General features: G+C 34.6%; 1 protein-coding gene across 1 annotated transcript in view; it reads right to left on the bottom strand.

Annotated features, from left to right (window-relative positions):
* Positions 1–9,030: 9,030 nt before the first annotated feature.
* LOC110019277 (protein RICE FLOWERING LOCUS T 1-like) overlaps positions 9,031–22,997 on the bottom strand; it is a 16,605-nt gene continuing 2,638 nt past the window's right edge. The window contains exon 4 of the mRNA XM_020716894.1: positions 9,031–9,260. Coding sequence (XP_020572553.1) covers positions 9,034–9,260 — 227 coding nt within the window. The 3' untranslated portion in view covers positions 9,031–9,033. The remainder of the gene's footprint in view (positions 9,261–22,997) is intronic.

The following is a 22,997-nucleotide window of genomic DNA, read 5'->3' as shown; positions in this document are numbered from 1 at the left end:
AAGATAGAAAATTTGTTTTTCTGTTTTCAATAGTATTCGAACCCTACCATTCCATCATAAAGTAAAGAAACTTGTCAACTGAGCTAAGCTCAACTTCCTAAATATCTAAGGATAAAAAATATTCTTATACTACTAGTAATAAAGTAACACACACACACACACACACACAACAAAAATGCTCCAAATTTTGATATTTTTGGATGATAAAAATGGTCTCGCTTGAAAATAGAAGGACAACTAATATGCCACCAACAAATTTTCTTCATTCAACTCGAATCTCGATGCAATCTTTTGAACAAAAAATATTCAAACTTCAATTAAACGTCATACAGAACTGCAATTTCAGTAAACTTATGGTCAAACTGACCGACTCGATGAGATAAACCCAATGATATAAAAACTAGCTCAATCCAAGTCAAATCAAGCCCACATTATTTGAAAGATTTTTGAAAATATTTAGAAGATCAAACGGATGCCGAAGCTAGCAAGCCTATAGTCGAATCGAACGTTTCGATAAGACGAATTTAACGAGCCCAATATTGCTCAATTTTAACATTTTAAGGCATTCAAATGTCCATTAAACATGATTGAAGAAAGTTTTCTGGTCCGTCTGATCAAAATGATTCACATTCCTGCATTAATTGCACCCAAAACGTTATAAATACTGGTCCGTCTGATCAAAATGATTCATATTCCTGCATTAATTGCACCCAAAACGTTATAAATAGTCCCACCCCTCTCATGAGGGGGAGCTTGAGCCTTGAGAGAGAGACTTGAGGCTTGGAGAAGGAGCTGAAGTACAGCAACACCACTGACTGTCATCGACCACTGCTGACCTCCATTGACCACCGCCGACCTCCGTCGACCAACGCCGAAAGTCATTGACCACTGCCGACAGCCGTTAACCACCAACAACCATCATCAACCACTATCGATCATCGTCAACCTCCGTTGACCACCGCCGAACTTCATCGACCACCGCCAATCGCGTTGACCTCCGTCAACTGTCATCGACCACAGCTAATGACCATCGATCGCCATCAATCATTGTCAATCACCGCCAGCCAGACGTCTTTTCGACGTTGTAATCTGAAATATATAATTATCTTTTTTCGTCTATGAGACAAGAAATTTCTGTAATCATCAATTAATAGTGAATTTCTGCAACTAGACCAAACCCCGTGGTTTTTCCCTTTATGAGGCTTCCACGTAAAAACTTATGGTGTCATCTCTGGTTATTTTTATTTCACCTGAGTGTGTACTAAATTCTCGTGAAATGCTATGACAATAATCCATTACTCTACCGCAACGAATTTTCTAGCACGCATTAGTTTGACACCGTTTGTGGGAATTTCTCTATCCCACCACTAAAGTACTTGCTCGATTTGTTACATGGCCACTAGACACAATATTTGGGATAATGGAGCAGCTTGCTCTAACACCATTGTTTCAGAGAATAGTGATGACATCAAGGGCGACATGCTTCTTCATTTTCCCGCCTTAGAAGACGTTATCTCGCCAACAAGGGCGTTTCTGGTTCTTCTATGGGACATCGAATGCACAAAATGAAGGAGTCTCAACTGGAGATCCTACAACTTCTACGTGGGACTTAACAGTTGTTGTCCGCATTGATGAACGAAATTCATTTACCATCAAATCCGCGACCTACGAGAAACATACTGCTCGGAGGAACTCGTACCGAACCCCCTCCCCAAGAAGGAACACTTCCCCTGCTAGGTCATGATGTTGAACTCCTTGACACCATAAGTTCCACTTACCCATCTCATGCAACTCACCTGGCACTGCCACATTTTGTTGCCATTCAAGATGATATCATTCGTAACGAACTATGACACCTCGTTCGAGAAGAGTTCCACCTAGAGAAAAAGAAGCACTTCCACACTCACCATAACATCCATGAATCCTCCCCACCCCATCTCAGTAGGCTTCAAGCTTCCGAACATTAACACCTATGAAGGGATAACTGACCCCTATGAACATATTGATCATTATTAAACCATCATACACATTCAACATGCCTCTAACACACTTTTTGTGTCAGGTGTTCACTGTCACTTTTAAGGGACAAGCTCGAACATGATTCTACTCTATGGCGGAGGGCACTGTAAATACTTTTAATGAGCTTGCCAGACAGTTTGTGGAGAATTTCATAGCAAATCAACAAATTATCAAGGATTCATCTCATCTCTCGGGACTTCATCAAAATGAAGGAGAGTCGCTACTAAGGTGGGGTCTACAGTGTTTCTACTCATCACTATCAAAATGAAGGAGAGTCGCTCAAAGACTACTTCCATAGGTTTTCTGCTAAAGCCCATCAAATTCTAGGAGTAGATCCAGGGTTACTAAGGTGGGGTCTACAGTGTTTCTACTCATCACTGATGTAGAAGACTGTTCGTTCTTATGCTGAACGTGTCCACCGTGTTGAGGTCCAAATCACTGTAGACAAGGCCATTAAAACACATAATGAGCAATTTGAGAAATTTTGGGGAAAGTGAAAGTAATTCCGGAGACAATAATCAATCTTCACGATGAAGAAAATCTGAATAATCGAAGAATCTTGACCTCCTCATCCAACTTGCGAGCCAACAAACTTAATATTGACTCAAGAAAGAGTATACACTACTCAATATTTCACGTGCTAACATCTTAACGACCATCAAAGATGAGCAAGCTATTAAGTGGCCTCACCCCCTAAAACTTAACTTAGAAAATCAAGAACAATGCTGTCATTTTCATCGAAGTTGTGGCCACACCTTTGAGGCGTGTAAGCAGCTTAGGGAAGAGATTGAAAGGTTGATTTAGCAGGGAAATCTCGGTCAATTTATACAAAACAAGCTAGCTGATAGTGATAATGCTTCTACTGGGGGAAACGAACACAAAGGCAACAACATGGGTTTACTTAGTCGTGGGCGAAATTCAGACAATTGCAAAAGACCCATTATTGATTAATCAAGTTCTTATCACTACACCTAGTGAACCAACACAGAAGAAATCACGCCTTGAACCTATCCCTTTTGATGATTCTGAATTAAAAGGAGTACGAGTACCCCACTATGACCCTTTTGTCATTAGCGCAGTAATTGGTGAACCCTGCTACAACGTAAAGAGGTTCTTGATTGACAATGAGTTCTCTGTTGATGTTTTGTTCTACTCCATATTATTAGTTTCAGCTGACAAGAGAAATACTTCAAGCTGTGTCCGAGCCATTATATGGTTTGATAATTAAATGCTAAGGGTCGAGGGAATAATCAATCTTCTTGTTATCATGGGAGATTTTCCTCAACAAATAACTCGTTTAGTCCAGTTCAACGTTGTCGAGTCAGGATCAGTATACAATGCCATCTTTGGGAGATCCATACAATCCATCTTTGATACTGTGACTTCTGTGCAAAACTTGAAGCTAAAGTTTCCAGCCCCAGCGGGGATCGACGTCGTAAGAGGAGATCAACAGATAACACAATCATGCTACCTCTGGCAAGCTCAACTGCACCCGTTAGTGACACTTAGTATTGAAAATTTTGATCTTCAAGATGAGGATGTATATCAACGAGCTTCTCCCATGGAAGATTTGGTTCACTTCCTCCTCTCTAATGAACACCCATCGAGAATAATGCAACTTGGTTCCTTACTCTCCAATGAGCAAAGGTCATATTATGTAGATTTCCTCCAAAGGAACACACATTTTGCATGGACCCTGGTCGACATGCCTGGAGTTGACCTTGAAATTATCGTGTACTCTTTAAAGATAGATCCAACATTTAAACTGGTCATTCAGAAGAAGCACAATTTTGCCCCATATCGTTTACAAGCTAATGAATAAGAAGTGAACAAGCTTCTTAAAGAAAATATTCGTAAGGAAAGTACACCACCATACATGGATGATCAATAGAACAAGCTTCTTAAAGAAATATTCATAAGGAAAGTACACCACCATACATGGATGATCAATATCATCATGGTAGAAAGAGCTAGTGGTTCATGAAGAATGTGTGTCGATTATATAGACCTCAATAAAGCTAGTTCGAAGGATAGCTTTCCCCTCCTGCGCACAAATCAACTCATCGATGCCACGTCCAAACATCAGATGCTCAGCTTTATGGATGCATACTTAGGGTAAAATCAAATAAAGATGAACCTAATACACGAGAAAGCCACCTCTTTTCAAACAAATAAGAGCTTATACTATTGTCAAGTTATGTCGTTTGGGTTAAAAAATGCTGGTGCAACTTATCAAAGTTTCACAACAAGGAGACTTCGTTCGTACTTCCAAGTTCACAGTATCTGCGTCTACACACAACTCCCTTGGAAGGCTATCCTACAAAAACCAGAAACACCAGGAAGTTCAGTTAAATGGTAAGTAGAATTGGGAGAATTTGATATTCATTATCTACCAAGACCAAGCATCAAATCACAAGTATTGACCGACTTTATGGTAGAATGTACTGTGCTTGCTTTTGACGAGCTGCCTTTTTCTCGTCCACAATCTATTCAATGGACACTGTATGTGGAGGGAGCATCAAAAAACACTAAACTGGTGCAAGAATAATATTCTTCTCCCCAAAGCAAGACATCTTGGAATACAAGCTTAGCTTAAAATTTCCAGCCACCAGAAATGTTGCCGAATATGAAGCCCTCGTCACCAGATTAAAACTCTCCATCGATTGTGAAGTACAAAACATGATTATCTACACTGATTCTCAACTCATTGCATCCTAAGTAGAAGGGAGAATTCGAATTCAACACTCATAACTCACAACTAGTGCAATATCTCAGTTTAGTAAAAAACACATCTCACTCAAATTGAAACATGTCACCTCATTCACATACTTTAGGAGCATAACACCCGAGTTGATGCCCTCTCCAAGCTCACAACTTTGACAACTGGAGATCTTTATAAAGGAAGGTTCATCGAAGAAATACATTTTCCTAGCATCTAGGGCCCATGGGTGATATTATCTATAGATGACCCAGGGGAGCCATCATGGATGGATCCCATCATCTCCTTCCTCCGAGACGGAACACTGCTCGATGATACTACTGCATAAATTCACCTCTGGCACATGACTGCCAACTTCATCCTTATTGGGAATGAACTATATAAAAAAAGCATTTTTAGGTCCATACTCAAGTGCTTCCGTGGACCACTTTTGCTGCTCCTTTCCTTCAACATCAAGTATACGATCACAAGCTTCTTAAACATGATCTCAAACGATAGTCTTGAATTCAAGCTAGTTTTTGAAGTCCTCAACTGCTTTGCGCCTAACTTATGCAACATTAACATCCTTCATAGACTTCAAAAGTTGGATCTCTTCCTTCTGGGCTGACACCGTCAACTCAAGGGCTTTCACATGCTTATTACTTTCACTAAGGTCGACTCAAGCTTCCACTAACCACTCTCGAGTTCTCTTAAGATCCTGAAGCTGCAATGAGAGGGAAATTGCCATTGTTGATAGCTCTATTTTGCACTCTGTCAACTGTGATTCCGGAGTTGTGTTTTTTTCAACCACAGATTCATATCGGCATTTGTACTCGCTTTAGAAATATTTGATCTTAACAAACTTGGAGTTCTAGTTTTCCAGTGTCAGTCTTAGCCCCTTTTGAATTTCCACCATGTCATCCACCTAGAAAAAAAAAGTTAGATATATAAAATGAGTATATAGTAGTCGAAGATAAAAGAAACCTACAAAGCACTCGACCTCCAAGAGCCCAGTAGATTCATGAGACAAGATATTCTCAAGAATATGAACGGTCAAAGGACTGAACAAAAGCTTCTGCAATGTTTTAACCTTTTTTTAATTTTTCCGAGGTAGTACTTCAGAGTCACTGTTTGTTGGGAGTCGCTTTGAGGAAGCTATAGGGATGGCTCGAAAGGTTCCTTCTTAGCTTTTTTTAATACTACAACTGTGGATCACTCGGGGTGGAATGAAAGCTTGACCTTGAACAATGATTCTTCGTCCACAAATTTGTAATTATATTGCGTCGTGAAATCCTAGCATCTGCAATATTCCTTCCTCAGTAGTTTGAAGAGGGACAGACAACTGTTGGAACCTTCCTTGCCTCTCACGAAGCCGCCAATCGTTCTTTGCAAAGAAAAATCTCACGGACCATTGTCTTATCGGTTCCTTTAAGAAAAAATCCAACTCCTGCTTAAATATCATACGATCATGTGAGTCACTAAATAATCCTCACAACTGCGATAAAATTGCCGACATTAACTTCAACCCGTGACTTATGAAGAAAACAGTTAATCCTATAATAACTGTCACCACCCCATAAGATAGTCGAGCAACACAAAATCCGAACGCCTTCACAATTTCGATGAACTCAGGTGCCGTTGGAAATCGTAAGCCAGCTCTCAAGGCTGCCTCATAAATGACAACATCTCCAAAAGGAGGAGAATACATTCATCTGTTGAAGTAGTCAATTCCACCACCATATCATTCGATAAGTAATACCTCTTTCAAAATATGATCAAGCCGCTCTCCATCAGAACTGACATCACATTCACCAAGTTCTGACTTTTTCTTTGATTCGCAGCAGAACGAGGTTCTCCCATTATCACCATTTTCGCAATATAATAAAAGATCCCGTTACTCACTTGCTACACAAGGCAGAGATGAGTTAATGCTTCGGCACAACGCTCCCCGCAACGCCAAGACAATAATCCATTACTTTACCACTGTGAATTTTCTAGCACGCATCAATTATAATTAAGGCTTTAACTAGCTAGCTGCTGAATACTATCTTGCTAAAAGCCCTTGTTTATATTTTTGTAAATCTATATGATGTTTGAGCTGGCCATGAGCAACAACAACTTTTTTTTAAACTATTGTTATTCTACCCAATTGAGTTAGGCTTAAGAATATATTATTTATGTGAAACATGAAATTAATTTTATTTCATTGAGATTATTGCTGTATCTCAATGTGGGATGAGCTAATCAAGTTAAAACATTTTGACTAAATTTCATTACATATAATAATAATAATAATAATAATAATAATAATAATAATAATAATAATAATAATAATAATAATAATAATAATAATAATAATAATAATAATAATAATAATAATAATATTATTATTATTATTATTACTGTTATTTTTAATAATAAAAGATTTATGCATATGACATCAAAATCTATATTGTTTATAAAGTTACTATTTAAATTAATTTAATGGAGTTTTATCTTTGCATGTGTCATAATTTTTTTTTTTTGAAAATTTAATGAAGAAAATTATGAAAATATTAATTCTATAAATAGCTAAAACCTTTAAAAATATGTATCAAAGCAAAAAAAAAAAAAAAAAAAAAAAAAATTTTATAAATGAAACTCTTTGTATTAGGGAACTTTGATTTCTATTCCTCATATTGCTTTTATTTTACAAATATGCTCCATAATTTTTGGAAATTATGGCCAAAAATCATTTGAAATAAAAATAACTTTTTATTAAAATAATTTTATTATAATGAGAAAATTTGAACAGCACTACAACTTACAACTTTTTTCTTCCAAGCATCTTCTCAACTAGTCATAGAGGTTTGCTTGATCTTCTCAGTTCAATACTCTTATTTTGCAGCTTTCAGTAAGCATGTAATTCAATAAGGTCACTTATAATACTTATGTTTTTTAAATTGTAATGCATCACCATCATTTCCAACTTAGTCTATTCTCTTAAGTACAATAGAAGGGAGTGGAAACATGATTTATAATCATAAGTTAAGAAAAAAAAGGCTTTGATGATGTTTGAATTGAAGTTCAAAGTCATTATATATCCCATATTGTTTCATTCAAATGAATTCCTAATAAAAAATTTTGTTCAAATAAGGTTCAAATGAGGACCAAATTTAGTTTGAGCAATGCTCAAATATAAGATATGGGGTTTTGGATTAATCCGAGATTATACGAGAATCACAATCAAGAAATAGAGCGATAACAAGAAAAGAGGGAGAGAGGGAGGGTAGAGGAGGTGGAGAGAGAGAGAGAGAAACACATACACACACATAAAATAATCACAAACACATACATATACATAAACACACATAATTATTCACAAACACACACACATACACACAAACGTGTGTGTGTGTGTGTGTGTGTGTGTGTGTATGAAACCTATCAATTTTAACTAAAGAATGAAACTAATATATCTGTGAAAGGGTTGGTGCATCTCCAGTGACAGATTAGAGAGGTCATCTTAAATGGTTTGGTCACATTAAACATCGACAAGAGTTTAAGATTTTGCTGGCCGGAAACTGGGATGCAGGAAGGGAGTTGATAAGCTACGACGACATTTTCCTTATTTCACACTAAAAAAGGAACAAAATCACAACTTCTTAAAACATATTTTATATGTTCAAACAAACACACGTCCCCTTTTTCAATTACAACCCCGCATTATAACAATTTTCAGAAGCCACTTTTTCTTTTCATAAATATGTGACAGATGTCACTTCTTCAACATTGTCAACACCATTTATGCAGCCAATATACTTGCTACTAAACATAAACATTTTCTCTTTTTATAATAATATGATTAAAATTTTTAGTCACTATTAATACCCATATTTTATTTAAAAAATATAACTATAATAGCAAAAAAATGCTTCAAAATCACATATTTTAATGATATTAAAAAAAATAAAAAATACAATTTGATTCCTTAAATGAATAATCATTTCGTGCTTTGATTTCTATATATTCAAAAGATGCATGTTAAGAGCAAACGTAAGTACATTTACTTACTATGAGCAAGTAACTAACTACTAAAACTCATGCATTCATTAACACTATAACATTTCACAATACATTAGCTGCTATGCAGCTATTCAAACTTTAGCCACAATACTGTAGAATACATTGCCATTTATGTTCTGGCAGCACATATATAGCACACTATAACGCAGCTGGTTTGTGGACAGAAACCCTAATGGAATTATTCGTTACATATATATATATATATATATATATTATGATGAATGCATGCATGCATATAGTTAGTACGTTGATTAGTTTTGGAACCTGCGGCCACCAGAGCCTGCTTCACGCTGACAGTTGAAATAGGCGAGAGAGAAGGTGGTGAGATTGTATTCTTGTGCGAAGTTGCGTGTGCTGAAATTGTGCCTGAGCGCGGGTTCGAAGACTGTGTTTCTGCCAAGCTGGCGAAAGAGCATGAAGACGATGCGGTGAATCCCTATCACCGGACGAGGACTCTCGTAGCTTATCAACTCCCTTCCTGCAACCCAGTTTCCAACCAGAAAAACCTTAAATCTTCTCTTCTATTCAATTGAATTGCATTCTCTCTCTCTCTCTCTCTCTCACACACACACACACACACACACACATGTGTGTGTCTATATATATACATATAAGTATATATACCTAGATATATATTTGTGCATGTGTTGGCTTAGGTGGTATGTATGTAAATTCTATATTTATTTATATGAGCGTGTGTGATATATATATATAATGGCAGACGGTTTCCTCTGGCGACGATGGTGATCTCTTCGTCTAGCGCTTTGGCTCCGGTAATCTTGTTCATTCTCCTTGTGATTTTCTTGTTTTTCCTTCTCCTCTGCTCGCGGTTGCTTTTGTGGTGTGAAGATCTTTTGCCTCTCCACCGGATGTACCGGTTTTGTGGAGGATCAGTTTTCTGGTTTTAGGTTTGTTTAGTGTTTGTCGGATCTGGAAGTTTTTGTTGGTTTGAACGCTTTGTGTCATTGTTGTCGTTGCTTCTTGGTCCTGGATGTCCTTGTTTCTGTTTGGATTGGTCTTCTTGTCTGTTGTGGGTTCTGTTCCTTCAGGTTCTATGGCTTCTCTTTGTCCTCAAACCTCGACTGCTTCAATTTTTAACCGTGGGAAGGCTACTTATGTTGATATAGTTGGAATGGGGATTGGATCAATGGGATCTGTGGATAATCTAGTTTTCCCTCAACTTTACCATGATTCACTTGAAGGCAAGGTGGTCTGTAACCACATCGTGAAAATTAATAGGAAGAGTGGCAAGCTTGCTTTAATTTTCTTTGATGTCGAGGTCTCTAACCTGGCTGAAAAGTGTAAATTTACTCTCACTAGGAAGTTCCTGATGGGACATCCTAAAATGGAAATTATTAGAAAGGTTTTTGAAGACTTTAAACTTTCGGGAGAATGGAAGATTGGTCACTTTGATGGGAGACATATGATGATACAATTGACTAAAGAAGAAGATTATGCCACAATATTTTTCAAGAAATACATTACAATTGATGAAGAATACATGGAATTGCTCAAGTAGTCTCCTAAATTTGATCCTAGCCACGAACCCCCTATAGTTTCAATTTGGTTTAAACTACTTAGCCTAACACTCCACTACTTTAATCACCAAGTACTCTACTCTATTGAAGCGGCTCTAAATAGACTTATAAAATTGGACATACCCACCTTCCACCTATCTAGACCTTCTATTGCAAGGATCCTTATTGAGAGTGTTATCACTCTACCTGATGTGGTAGAAATATCACTTGGTATTGCCCATAATGGGTACTGACAACCAATAGTCACAGAACAAAAACCCTATTAATGTAATCACTATAATTTTTTTGGGCTCAAACCTACCAAATGTTTCAGGTTTCATCCCAATTTACGATTGATACACTTAAAATATATAGTGTTTTTAGACGCATTTTTATACCTATTTTTAAGATATTGAGCTTGAATGGAAGATATTTGTGTGTTTTTCTTTTAGGTACAAGTAAAAAGGTAAAAAAATGCTAAAAGGAGTGAAAAAGGATCAAATTTGGAGCAAAGAGGTGAAAATTGTGCTAAAGTGTTTTGCTGTGGTGCCTAAGCTCCCAGAACTGACACTTAAGCGCCAATAAAATCGAGAAGGCCGCGCCTAAGCATCAAGTACCTCGCGCCTAAGCACCAAAAGTAGTTACTTGATGATTTAAGGAATTTGGATGAATTTTTGAAGAAGTGTTTGAAGCAAACCTAGGTGAAAACATGGGAAATAGTTAATGGCCACAAAAATACATTTAATTAGCTTTTAAAAGGAGGCAACTCTTGGAAGATTCATTGAATGTAGACACATTTTGAAGATACATCAATGAATCTTTTGAAAATTTATAAAAGGACTTGGATTGGATTGAAGAGTCTTCCACTCTTCCACACACACACACACAAGCCGCCGCCCCCAAGCCGCCGCCCCCCTCTAGACACCGCCGACGCCTCTCTCTCTTAGATTAATTAGGATACTGTTAGAGAGAAGAAGAAGAAGAGAGAAGTTGTAGTGTGTGAGTAGAGAGTTTGTAAGAGAAAAAAAGAGAAGAGATTCAAATAAACTTCAAGAGTTTGGTGGAGAGGATTTGAGATAAGTTTTTATCTTTGCGACTACATTTGGTTTTAATTTAGACTTCTTATTTGTTTGCATGATTTTTACTTTCAAACTTAAGTGTGGTTGTGTTTTCTCCATGAATTTTGAGTAATTTTCTTTATCTTTTTCCTTAAAATGATAAGTGATTAAGTATTGGATAGAAGTTTTGTGAAGTATTAATCTTTAATGTTGAAATAAGTTGTGATGATTTTAAACCTTGTACTTCATCTACTTCTTGATTTGGCCAATTAACATGTTAATATTTGTTGTGAGAACGTATAAGATTCAAGACGGTATTATCTCAGTCAACTAATAGTAAGAATCACATGAGATTGTATGATTGAGAATGTAATTCCTATGATTGAGTGCAAATAAATAGGGAAATAAACTTTGAGGGTGTATAACTAAAGGATTTAGAGTGACAGACTAAAGCCCCCAATTTGTTTTATAGTTTTAGGTTTTGATATGAGATATTAGCCCCCAGGTGGAGGGAGAAGAGGGAACTCTAGAGAGAGAGCTAGTATCTTCCATACCTAACACATCTTCAAGACTATTCAAATGTTAAATTAGCCAATGTTCTTTATAGCATCTCTAGTAAGGGTAAATAATATTATTGCTTCTATTTGACACAACACAATTTGAATACTTCCACAACAAAATTCCTATACTTGTTTCTGAATTATGATAAGGAAAAATATATTTTATTTATATTACCTTCATCTTAAAAATATCTAGTTAAGTTTAGTTAGTTGTTTACTTTACTTTCAATTATAAAAAATTACAAAAAAGAATCAAACTTTCATTCGCTTATAGCATCTATAGTTTGCGTAAGAATATTTTACAAAGTAGAACTTGTTATCTAATTTATTCTATTTTTAGTTGCATATTGTATTTTTTGTCCGAGTGGGTTTGATATTCGGTGCTTAATCAAAAACTTCTATATTACTTGATAACAATATGTATACTTATGTAGTATCTCATATTTAAATATAATAATTGCATTCTTATTGCTTCCAAGTCAAGTTTTTGGCTGCCATTGCAAAATAAGAAACATAAGGAAAAAAAATAAGCATATAATTGAATACAACGTACTGTCATATAAAATTGGGATCAAGTTTTTGGTATCGTTGCCGGGGAAAAGTAAAAATTTTAAAAAAAAATTTTAAAAAGAAAATTTCAATTTTTAGAAAGTCTTATTTAAACTTTTAGATTTATTATAGGAATATTGTAGTGTTGTTTTTATATAAAGTTCTTGTTTGTGTGATTTTATTTTTTTTAGTAATGTATGTGTAGTTTAGGTTAGGTTCTAAAGGACTAGAGCCCTATGATTATGAATTGAAAAGAAATATTAGAAAAAATAAAAAAATAAAAAATACAGAAAAAGACCAAAAAATTCAAGAAATGATAAACCAAAATAATCAAAATGTTAAAATTAATCAAGAATCTAGGCATTTAAGAGATTATGCAAACATTGCAGTGGATGAACTTCATTGTAGTATTAAAAAACCTGTTGTAGTGGCTAATTCATTTGAACTTAAACCTGTTATTATCTAAATGGTATCCAATAATCAGTTTGGGGGAGCACTAACTGAAGATCCAAATTTACATCTTGCCAATTTTCTAGAATTATGTGCTACATTTAAATATGATGGTGTATCAGATGATGCTATAAGACTTGGAATTTTCCTTTCTCACTGAGGGATAAGGTTAAGATATGGTTACATTCGTTAGCACCTAGATCTATTAGAACTTGGGGTGATTTAGCTCAAAAATTTCTTGCTAAATATTTTCCAGCATAAAAAACTATGAAGTTTAGAAATGATATTACATTTTTTTGGAAGTTTGAAAGGGAATCTATTTATGAAGCATGAGAACTATTTAAAGAGCTACTAAGAAAGTGTCCACACCATGCTATACTAGATTGTTTAATAATTCTAACTTTTTACAATAGATTAGCTGAATCTCTTAGATCTATTATCGATGCCGTTGTTGGTGGTTCATTGATGTAAAAATCATTTCACGACGCTTATGTTTTAATTGAAGAGATGACTACTAATAATTTTTAATGGCCTTCTGAGAGAATAAATCCCAAGAAAGTAGCTAATATTCATGAATCTAATGCTTTCGCAATGTTAGCAAATTAAGTTGCTACAATTTAAAGGAAGTTAGACCATTTTGGAATAAATTTTACTCAACCAATTTCAATGATTGAAAAGAATTCATTAGGCCAAATGGTAGATTCTCAAACATCATTAGAAACTTTGAATGTCATAAATAATAAGCCAAATAACCCATATTCAAACTATTATAACCCAGATTAGAAGAACCATCAGAACCTTAACTCAAATAATACTTCTAGTGGTAATAATCAGCAACGGGGGAACAACCAAGTAAACCCATTGGGAAACTAGAACAACCAAGGTAATAGTAATTATAGACCTACGTATCCTCCAGGTTTTTACAGTAATCTACAATTCAAGGAGAAAAAGTTGGCTACAGAAGAAGTGGTGTTACAGATGAGAAATCAGTTAAAGAAATCAATTACAAAGTCAAGGAGCTAAAATTACAAAAATTGAAAACCAATTGAGACATATCGCTACCGCGCTTAGTAACCGAACATTAGGAACTTTTCCTAGTACTATTGAACCAAATCGGAATTGATAGTCATCAAACTAAAAAGATTATTTATGATTCTAAATATTATTTTTAGCATGACCCTTATTTATATAAACAATATAAGGACTTAATTATTTGAAGATATGCACCATTGAAGAAACCCAATAAATTATAAAAAAATATCATAAATCTGATTTCAGACGACATTTTGGGGTTGATAAAACTATATTTAAAATTTTGTAACCTAGATTTTATTGGCCTACACTATTTAGGGATGTTAATTATTATATACAAACATGTGATATATGTTAAAGAGTAGGCAATATTTTGATAAGAAATGAAATGCCCCTAAAATTTACCCTTAACGTTGATTTACCCTTGACGTTGAAATTTTTTATGTTTGGGGTTTAGATATTATAGGACCATTTTTACAATCTTCTGGAAAAATTAATATTTTAATTGTTGTGGATTATATTTTAAAATGGATTGAAGTGATTTCTTTACCTTGTTGTGATGCTAAAAGTGTTGCAAAATTTTTATGAAAAAATATTTTTACAAGATTTGGAATACCAAGAGTAATCATTACAAATGGAGGAAGTCATTTTAAGAATAGAACAATTGAAATATTACTAAAAAATGTGGAATCAAATGTCTCAATAAATATGAAATTAAACATCGAATTGCCAAAGCTTATAATCCTCAGCTAGTGGTTTAACAGAAGTGTCCAATCGAGAAATTAAAAGAATATTGGAAAAGACTGTAAATCCTAATAGAAGAGATTGGTCTGTTAGACTTGATTCTGCATTATGGGCTTATAGAACTGCTTACAAAACTCTTATAGGAATGTTATCATATAGGCTCATATTTGGGAAAACTTGTCATTTGTCTGTTGAATTAGAACATAAAGCTTATTGGACAATAAAAGAGTTAAATTATAATCTGAAAGATGTTGGAGAAGAAATGATTATTGTAACTAAATGAGCATGACGAGATGAGAAATGAATCTTATGAGAATGCAAGAAATTATAAAGAGAAAATGAAAATAATGCATGATTAAGGAATCCTGAAAAAAACATTTCGAGCCTGGACAAAAAGTTCTACTATACAATTGAAGATTAAATTATTTCCAAGAAAACTTAAGTCCAGGTTGTCAGGACCATTTATTGTGATAAAAGTTTATCCAAATGGAGCTATTGATATTGAAGACACTAAGACTTGAAGGATAATAAAGGTAAATGGACACATGCTAAAAGCTTATATAAGTGGAGATAGTCCTAAATTTGAGAAAGTTGGATTTTAAGAAATTTGGATTTTGAGAAAGTTGGCCCGGCACTATAGCGCTAGATTTGTCACTATAGCATCACAGTTCAAGTAACTCTTTAGAATGACAAAATTTGGTTTTCTTCTCTCTTTTTCTCGATAAATTGACCTAGGACGGGAAGAAAAGAGTTCCTTTTACTTTTTTTTGCATTTTGGTGAGATTCAAGAGTGAAGAAATCAATTCCTACTTTAAGGATCTTGGAAAGCAATGAAAATGACAATGGGACATTTGGAGAACAATGGCATAAGGATGCTCATGCATATATTTCAATGGATATCTTGCATTAAGTTTGGAGCGACTTATGAAATTTGGGAAGATTGAAGGTGAGATCTCTCAATTCCACACCAAACTTGAAAACTAGTTCCACCAATCTGAACATTTTGATTGGACGTTGAAACTCCAATCAACAATTTGGCATGTTTTCAAGATTGTCAAGTGACAATGTATAGCACAAACAAGTGGATATATGAGAAATTTGATTCGGACTTTCCTCGTGCTCCTTTCTACCATTCCTAATATCAAAATTGTTTGGTGGGTGAACAGGAGAATGACACCTCCGATCACAACTGGGTCTAAAGTGATTTCATAAAAAGATAATTGTGTTAGTAATGTGTTCTTATGTGTAGTGTGCCAATGCTGTCGTTGTTAAGGCTTTTTGAACTTCTAGATATTGTGTTTTTGTTGTATTGGATTTTATTTATGAATTTGTTGTGTCGTTTGTATTGGAAATATTATTAATATAAGAAAACTAGTTCTTTGTTGTTGTTAAGTGAATACCTTGTGTGTTTGAAATGATGGATTGAATACTTGAATGTTAGAATTTGGATTGATGTTCAACCAAAAAATGACCATTAAAATTGGAAAATAAAACTATAAAAATCTTAGATTTTATTTTCTCTATCATGATATTAAAAATCATAAAATTTTGGGTGCTTATGAATGACGCTATAGCGTCATCCTTGGCACTATAGCGCCGAGCCAACTCGAGAGTAGGTTTAAGGGGCTGAACAACTGGTTGACGCCATTTTTGTCCTTGGTTCATCTTCCTTCTTTATATTTTGCATTTTTGCTCCCCTAGGGCTTGGATTTGTGCTTAATTTACTTGGAGGAAGGACTTCAAACTCTAGATTTCATCATCTTTGGGTAAGATCTTCATCTTTGCTTTGGAAATTTTTTATTTTACTATGGATTTCTTCCACATTGTGGGTAATGCCAAAAAATTCAAAACTTGGTTGAATGGTGAGAAATCCATGGGTGAAAGATTATTTAGTTTATAATGTGTTTGTTGGAGCCTAAATATCATATATTTGAAATTTATAGATTTTTTCATGGCTCTTAAGATGAAAAGAGGAAAAGGAAAGGGAGTTTTTGATTCCGATAAATTCGCGAGCATGAAAGCTCAGGACCGGTACAAAGATTTGCAATATAAGAAATTGATTGCACAACAAAGTTTTCTTCATCTTGGTGGTACAATAGAAACATGATTACAACGCAATAGTGGGAAAGTTTTTACTATTCACTGCCATCGCTATGATTTTTATGGTTAGAGAATTCTGCGCAAATTTACCTGACGAATCAAATGATTTAGTTTGTGTGAGAGGGCAGTATGTGGATATAAGTTTTGCTCCGACCAATCACATTTACAAGTTGCATAGTGTTCCTATTTGAGGTCAATCACATTTACAAGTTGCATAGTGTTCCTATTTGTTTTTATTCTGAGTTTCAATTGATTGAAGAGGAATTGGAGGAGATTATACAATTTTTGACTGATGACAATGGAGTATGGAAGACGCCGGAAAAACTTTTCATTCTCGAAGTTAAATGTTCATTCTCATGTCTGACATTATTTTATTTCTGGTAGGTTGCTTCCTACTAATCACTTCAGTGAGGTAACTCAAGAGAGGCCAAAATGAACTACTGCATTCAAATGAACAAATTAATTGACATTGGCTCTTTAATTTACAAGAATATGCTTATTTCTTCGAGGGGGGAACTACTAGATGTATGGGTTATCTTGCTCTTATTACTACTATGTGTGTTGAATCTGGAGTTAAATATGATACTTGGGAAGAAGTTTTACCATCTCATAAGCCTATTAGAAAAATTAATTTTGAAATGTAGGGAAACTTCAGCTTCAGCTTCCACTTCTAGACCTTCTACATCTAGCAAAACTTCACTTGATACTCTTATGGAACAATTATTCATTCAACAGGGAGATATCTTGACATTATAGAATCAACAAAAGTGTTTGGAAAGCCATCTTAGTTATAATGATGAGTATATGCCGAGAAGAGTAGATTATGATATTGCTTATCATGGAGCGATGGAGAAAATTTTAAGGGGTGACTACTCGGTAGTATTTACTACTTGCCCCAGATATACACCTTATAAACCTGAACTGCTGATATGGAGGAGGATGTGGGCTTTGATGATGATGATGATGATGATCGTGATGAAGGAGATGTTGATGTGCAGTGTTTTCTGTTTGTTTTGTTATGTTTCATTTTCTATTTTCATGTTTAGATTTTTTGTAGTTAGTTTGTTATTGTATGTTTGTTAGAATTTTTAAATTTGCATTTGTGAAAATTGTTAAAATCATGTTTATTGTACTAAACTATTATGTTTACTTTTTATGTTTATTTTTCACTTCAACGTAAATGCTAGAATAGTCTTTTTTTTAGAAATGCTAATTTCACTTGTCTTTATTATTTGTACCTGTACTATTCTATTGTTTTTAAACATTATAATTTTTTTCTTTCTGCCTGAACTAATCTGTTGAGACTAATTAACAATTTAAGTTTGGCGAAGGGAGAAAATTTTTTTAAAAGAATTAAACTTTATTTGGACTATATATTTTTAAAATTTATTTTTAACATAACATTTAGGATGTTGGGTTAACTATAGATAACTATATTTTAAATTTTATAATGTTATAGAAAACTTAAGCAAAAGTTTTTATAATAAAGGGTAGTTCTAAAGTTAAAATATTCAGTATGAGAGGATAAGATTATGATTTTACTATTTAAGGTAAAGAAAATTTTATTTTTTGAATTGTTAAGAATTTCAGAGATTTACTTTAAAAAGAAAGAATTGAGACTTTATTAAATATCTTTTTCAAGGCTAATACAATTTTATAAAAATAAGGAAATGTGGAAAGTTTTTAACTTCAAGAAGATGATGGAGGAGTTCAAAATCATTAAAGGTTATCCAGATATAGTAATATTTACATGTCATGAAAAGAAAAAGAAAGGATTAAAAAGATCCTAAAGAAAAAGAAAAGAAAAAAAAAAAGAGAAGAGCAAAAATGAAAAAGTGAGGAAAAGCTTGAGGAGATACCTAATAAAAAATTGTCTCCACTTTAATCATCTTAAGGAAATGAACTTAATTATATTTCTAAGTTTAGGCTTAAAGTATTAGCATACTTATTAATAAAGTCTTTATAAAGTTCTTTTTAGTGTAGTTCTTCTAAGCATTCAAAAAATGACCAAATTACAATTATTCTTGAAATAATTAAAAAATTAGAACTCTTAAACTTGACTACTAGATATTCTTATAATTTAGTTTTAACCTGAGTCATTTAAAAGTTTTCTAAAGTTTCACTATCACATTTATAAAACAAAAACTATAGAAATCTCTAAGTTAAACTTACTTCCACAAGTTATAATTTTTACATAGTATAAAAGAGTTACTTGTAGACAAGTAGCATTTAAGTTTGGGGGAATGATCGACATTAAAATTACCTATTTTTAGTGCATATTTTATAATCATTTTATACATATTTTTAGTGATATTTCACTTTAAAGGAATTTATTTTGCATGTTTTTGGTTTCAGATACATGGAATGAAAATTTGGAGAAAATGGGGGAAAAATGAGCAAAAAATTGTGCAAAATAGTATGGCACCATAACACCGTCCCTTGGTGCTATAGCGGCACAGACGCGGGCAACGGGTGCTATAGCGCCAATAACTACCCTTCTAGAAGATCTATTGAATTTGACCAATTTTTTAAGGGGTGTTTGAAATAATCCTTTATTATTTTCATAGATCTATTAATATGGACAAAAAGGGGATGAAAAAGAGGACTTTTTGGCAGCATTTGAAATCTCACTTTAGTGTTTAAGTGTATATTTTAGTGTGTTTTGTGCTGTAATAGTAAGAGTTTGGAGATTTCTTTAGGAAGACTCCAGAATTTGTGTTGGGGAGAAGACATAAAGTATTTTCTATTCGTGTTTAAGTGTTTGTTTCTAAGACTTGAGTTTCAATACATAGTTGGTGATTTTGTATTATTCTCCTTGCCCTTGGGAATTAATCTTGTGGGATGAGAATGATTTAAACATTTCTTTTTTACTTTTAAAAATTGTTAAGACATTTTCACCAATTCTTCATTGACTTTACAATTTGGCCACTTGTGATGTTAAAATCCGTTGAGAAACATTAAGACCCGGGAGGGCTATGATTTCATCCAATTAGTGAGTGTCACACTTCATTATGGGAAAAGACATTACAATCTCGTAAGGGGGAGTGCAAATAGATAGGGAAATACGTTTTGATGGGCGTAGAATTGATGTTTTCATGGTGACATACTAAATTCTTTTCCAATTCAGTTTAGATTTTGGATTGTAAAAATCCCTAGTAAGTCCTGTAAAGAGGACACAGTGGGTAATCTGGAGGTGAGAGATCAGAATCTAATCAGCACTACTACACAAGCTGGCGAAAAACTCCAAATTAGATAATTTTCCTTGCTAACAACGGGAGGGGGTAAAGAATAAGAATACTTCTATTTGTGACAATACATCATCATATTTTTACTCATTCGAGTCCTACATAGATTAATATCTCATTTCAAGGGGAAAAATCTTTACATATTATTCAAACTCATTAGAATTACTTTTAGTAAACCGTTAATTATAGTTGTTTTTATCTGCTTTAATTTAGTCTCAACCATTGCTATCATTTCATTTTCATTTAAATCTGTAATTTTATATAGAATTTGCATTTGAGTTTAACAAGCCAATTTAAATAGTTCAATTATCCTTGTGGGATCGATACTGAGGTTTTTGAGGAAAATTCTATATTACTTGAAACGATCTGTATATTTGCGTAGTACCTTTATTAGGAAGTTTAATTATTTATTTTTCATATCATTACGTTTATTCACACTAGTCACTGAATATAATTTGGGTTAAACTTTTGGCAATATTTTGGAGATTAAAAATACAAGTAATTGTGGGTCGGGTCAACGAGTTTTTTTTTTTAAGTCTCAATTTGAGTGAGTTGTATTCTCAGTGAGTGAGCTCTTTGTACCCACTCACTAAAATCTTTGTATCTTCCCTTTTACATCAATGAATTTGCCTTTTATAAGATTATATAGTTCATCTATGGTCACCCGAAACTTGATTTGATACAGATGGAGTTAGATCTTATAAAACTCGTGCGTTCGTAGCAAATTGGTCTCCTGGATGGGAGACAGATTATAATACAAATATCTACCAAAGAGTACTATGCTCGTCTGTTAACTAGGAAAATAGTTAGAATCAAACATAAGATGATGAAGCTTTTAAAATGGTCCATCCACTTTGATCCCCAAACTAAACTACCAATTATTTCAGTGTGGATCAAACTTCTGAGTTTGAAATTTAACCTGTTTAAAAACAGAAGCACCTTTCTTGATCGTAGCTATCTTTAGAAGGCCATTGAAAATGGATTCCTCAACAGTTAACTTGTCTAGGCCATCTACTGCAGAGTTCTTGTTGAAATGGATATTATTAGTCTTGCCCCTCAAGAGATTTGGATAAGAACCACCGAACAACATCCTACAAATTGCACTAGTTTTTGGATGCTTGGTCACTCTTAGGAACACTGCTATCATGTACATCCAGAATTACGGACTTCTATTCCAAGCAATAATCACCAACTGATTAATGTGCCTCGACAAACTACTCAAGAACTTTGTATTCCGCCTACAGATATGCTGGAAACTACATCTAGAGAGATTATTGTCCCTGATCCAATTTCCCCTGGAGGCAATCCCTCACTATTCATCCCCCACTAGAACCACACATTGCTGAAGAAGAGGGAAATGATACTCCTGTTGTTCCTATAGAGATTATTGTCCCTGATCCAATTTCCCCTGGACGCAATCCCTCACTATTTATCCCCCACTAGAACCACACATTGCTGAAGAAGAAGGAAATGATACTCCTGTTGTTCCTACTACAATAGATGAGCTCCCACCAATGTTCAGTGACACAGTATCTCATCAACCTACTCCTCACCAACCAATTCCACACGACCTTTCTCACACTGCTACTAATCACTATGTTCAGTGACACAGTATCTCATCAGCCTACTCCTCACCAACCAGTTCCACACGACCTTTCTCACACTGCTACTAATCACTTGGTTGTAGTAGATAATTCCCTAGTTGTGATGGAATTACTAATTGCTAGAGAAGAAATTACTGCCAAAGAGGGTACTCATTCCTTGAAGGAACACCACAATCAAAGTGCTCAACAGCTTGCACCTACTCAACAATTTATGGATTTGCATAACTCTCAAGGTGGGTTCCCCATTGAAGAAGAACAAGCTTTGACAGAGGAATGGTAGTTACAACAAGCTAAGAAGAAGAACAAAGGAATTCATGAAATCAGGAGTTTACAAGATGATACAATGCTAGTTTCGAGAGGCAGTCTACTAAACCATTTGTTACTGGACTCTCTCCCTAGAACCAGGGGGAGAGGGAGAGGTAAACAATCATGGGATTAACCCCCTATCTATCGAGCTCTGGTTAACTTCTTTTGTCAAAAGTTTTAATAGGACTATTAACTGGCGGTTGTTTATTTTGGTTGTATTACTAATGCGATAAATTATTTTGAGTGTTATCTCAGGGTTATTTTAGTCGAATTGCGGCTTTCTTTGAGGATATCTATTATTTTGGGTGTTATCTTAGGAGTTATTTTGGTTGTTTTCTTTTGGGGTTATTGGGAAGTACCGCAGGTGTTATTCTATGAAGTATTTAAAGTTTTATCGCGGGGGTTGTTAGCGCATCACAACTTGGTGTTATCGGTGGTGGTACTCTAGGGTGATCTTGGTGGTATTCCGCGGGTGTAGTGTCGTGGTATTCCTCGTGTTCTTCCGTGCGGTGCAGTCGGCGTTTCTGTAAGTGTTGTTGCGGTACATGGTGTTAATCCTCGGTGACTCCCTCACACAAGCGGTGTTATTCCCCTACGAGTTTTTCAAACCCATGGTGTTATTTCGCCCTTCCTGCGGGGAGTTATTCGTGGTTTTAATTAGGTGTTATTTGGGTTTTTGCTGGTAGTATTGCGGTGATCCAATGCAGTTTCTCTCCCCCTCTTATGCCCTATGAGTATTTCTATTATTTTTGTAAGCTTTTTTGGTTAATTTTTTGAGGTATACATGTATTTCTTAGCCTTTTTCAGTGTGTGATATACCTTGTGAGTGGGATCTTTGAACCCACTCGCTATAGGCTATCAATAATTCTCCTCCGGGCTTTCCTTTAAATATATTCCGAGTGATCTTGGTTGTTTTCCTTTAAATACATATATATTATACTTTCCTTTAAACACACACACACACACACACACACACACACACACACACACGCACACACACACACACAGATATATACATACATATATATACATACATATACATACATATAT

The sequence above is a fragment of the Phalaenopsis equestris genome, unplaced genomic scaffold, assembly GCF_001263595.1.
Source record: "Phalaenopsis equestris unplaced genomic scaffold, ASM126359v1 Scaffold000054, whole genome shotgun sequence".
Lineage (NCBI taxonomy): Eukaryota > Viridiplantae > Streptophyta > Magnoliopsida > Asparagales > Orchidaceae > Phalaenopsis > Phalaenopsis equestris.
Note: the sequence above shows the minus strand (reverse complement) of the source record. Positions and strands in the feature narration are given on the sequence as shown.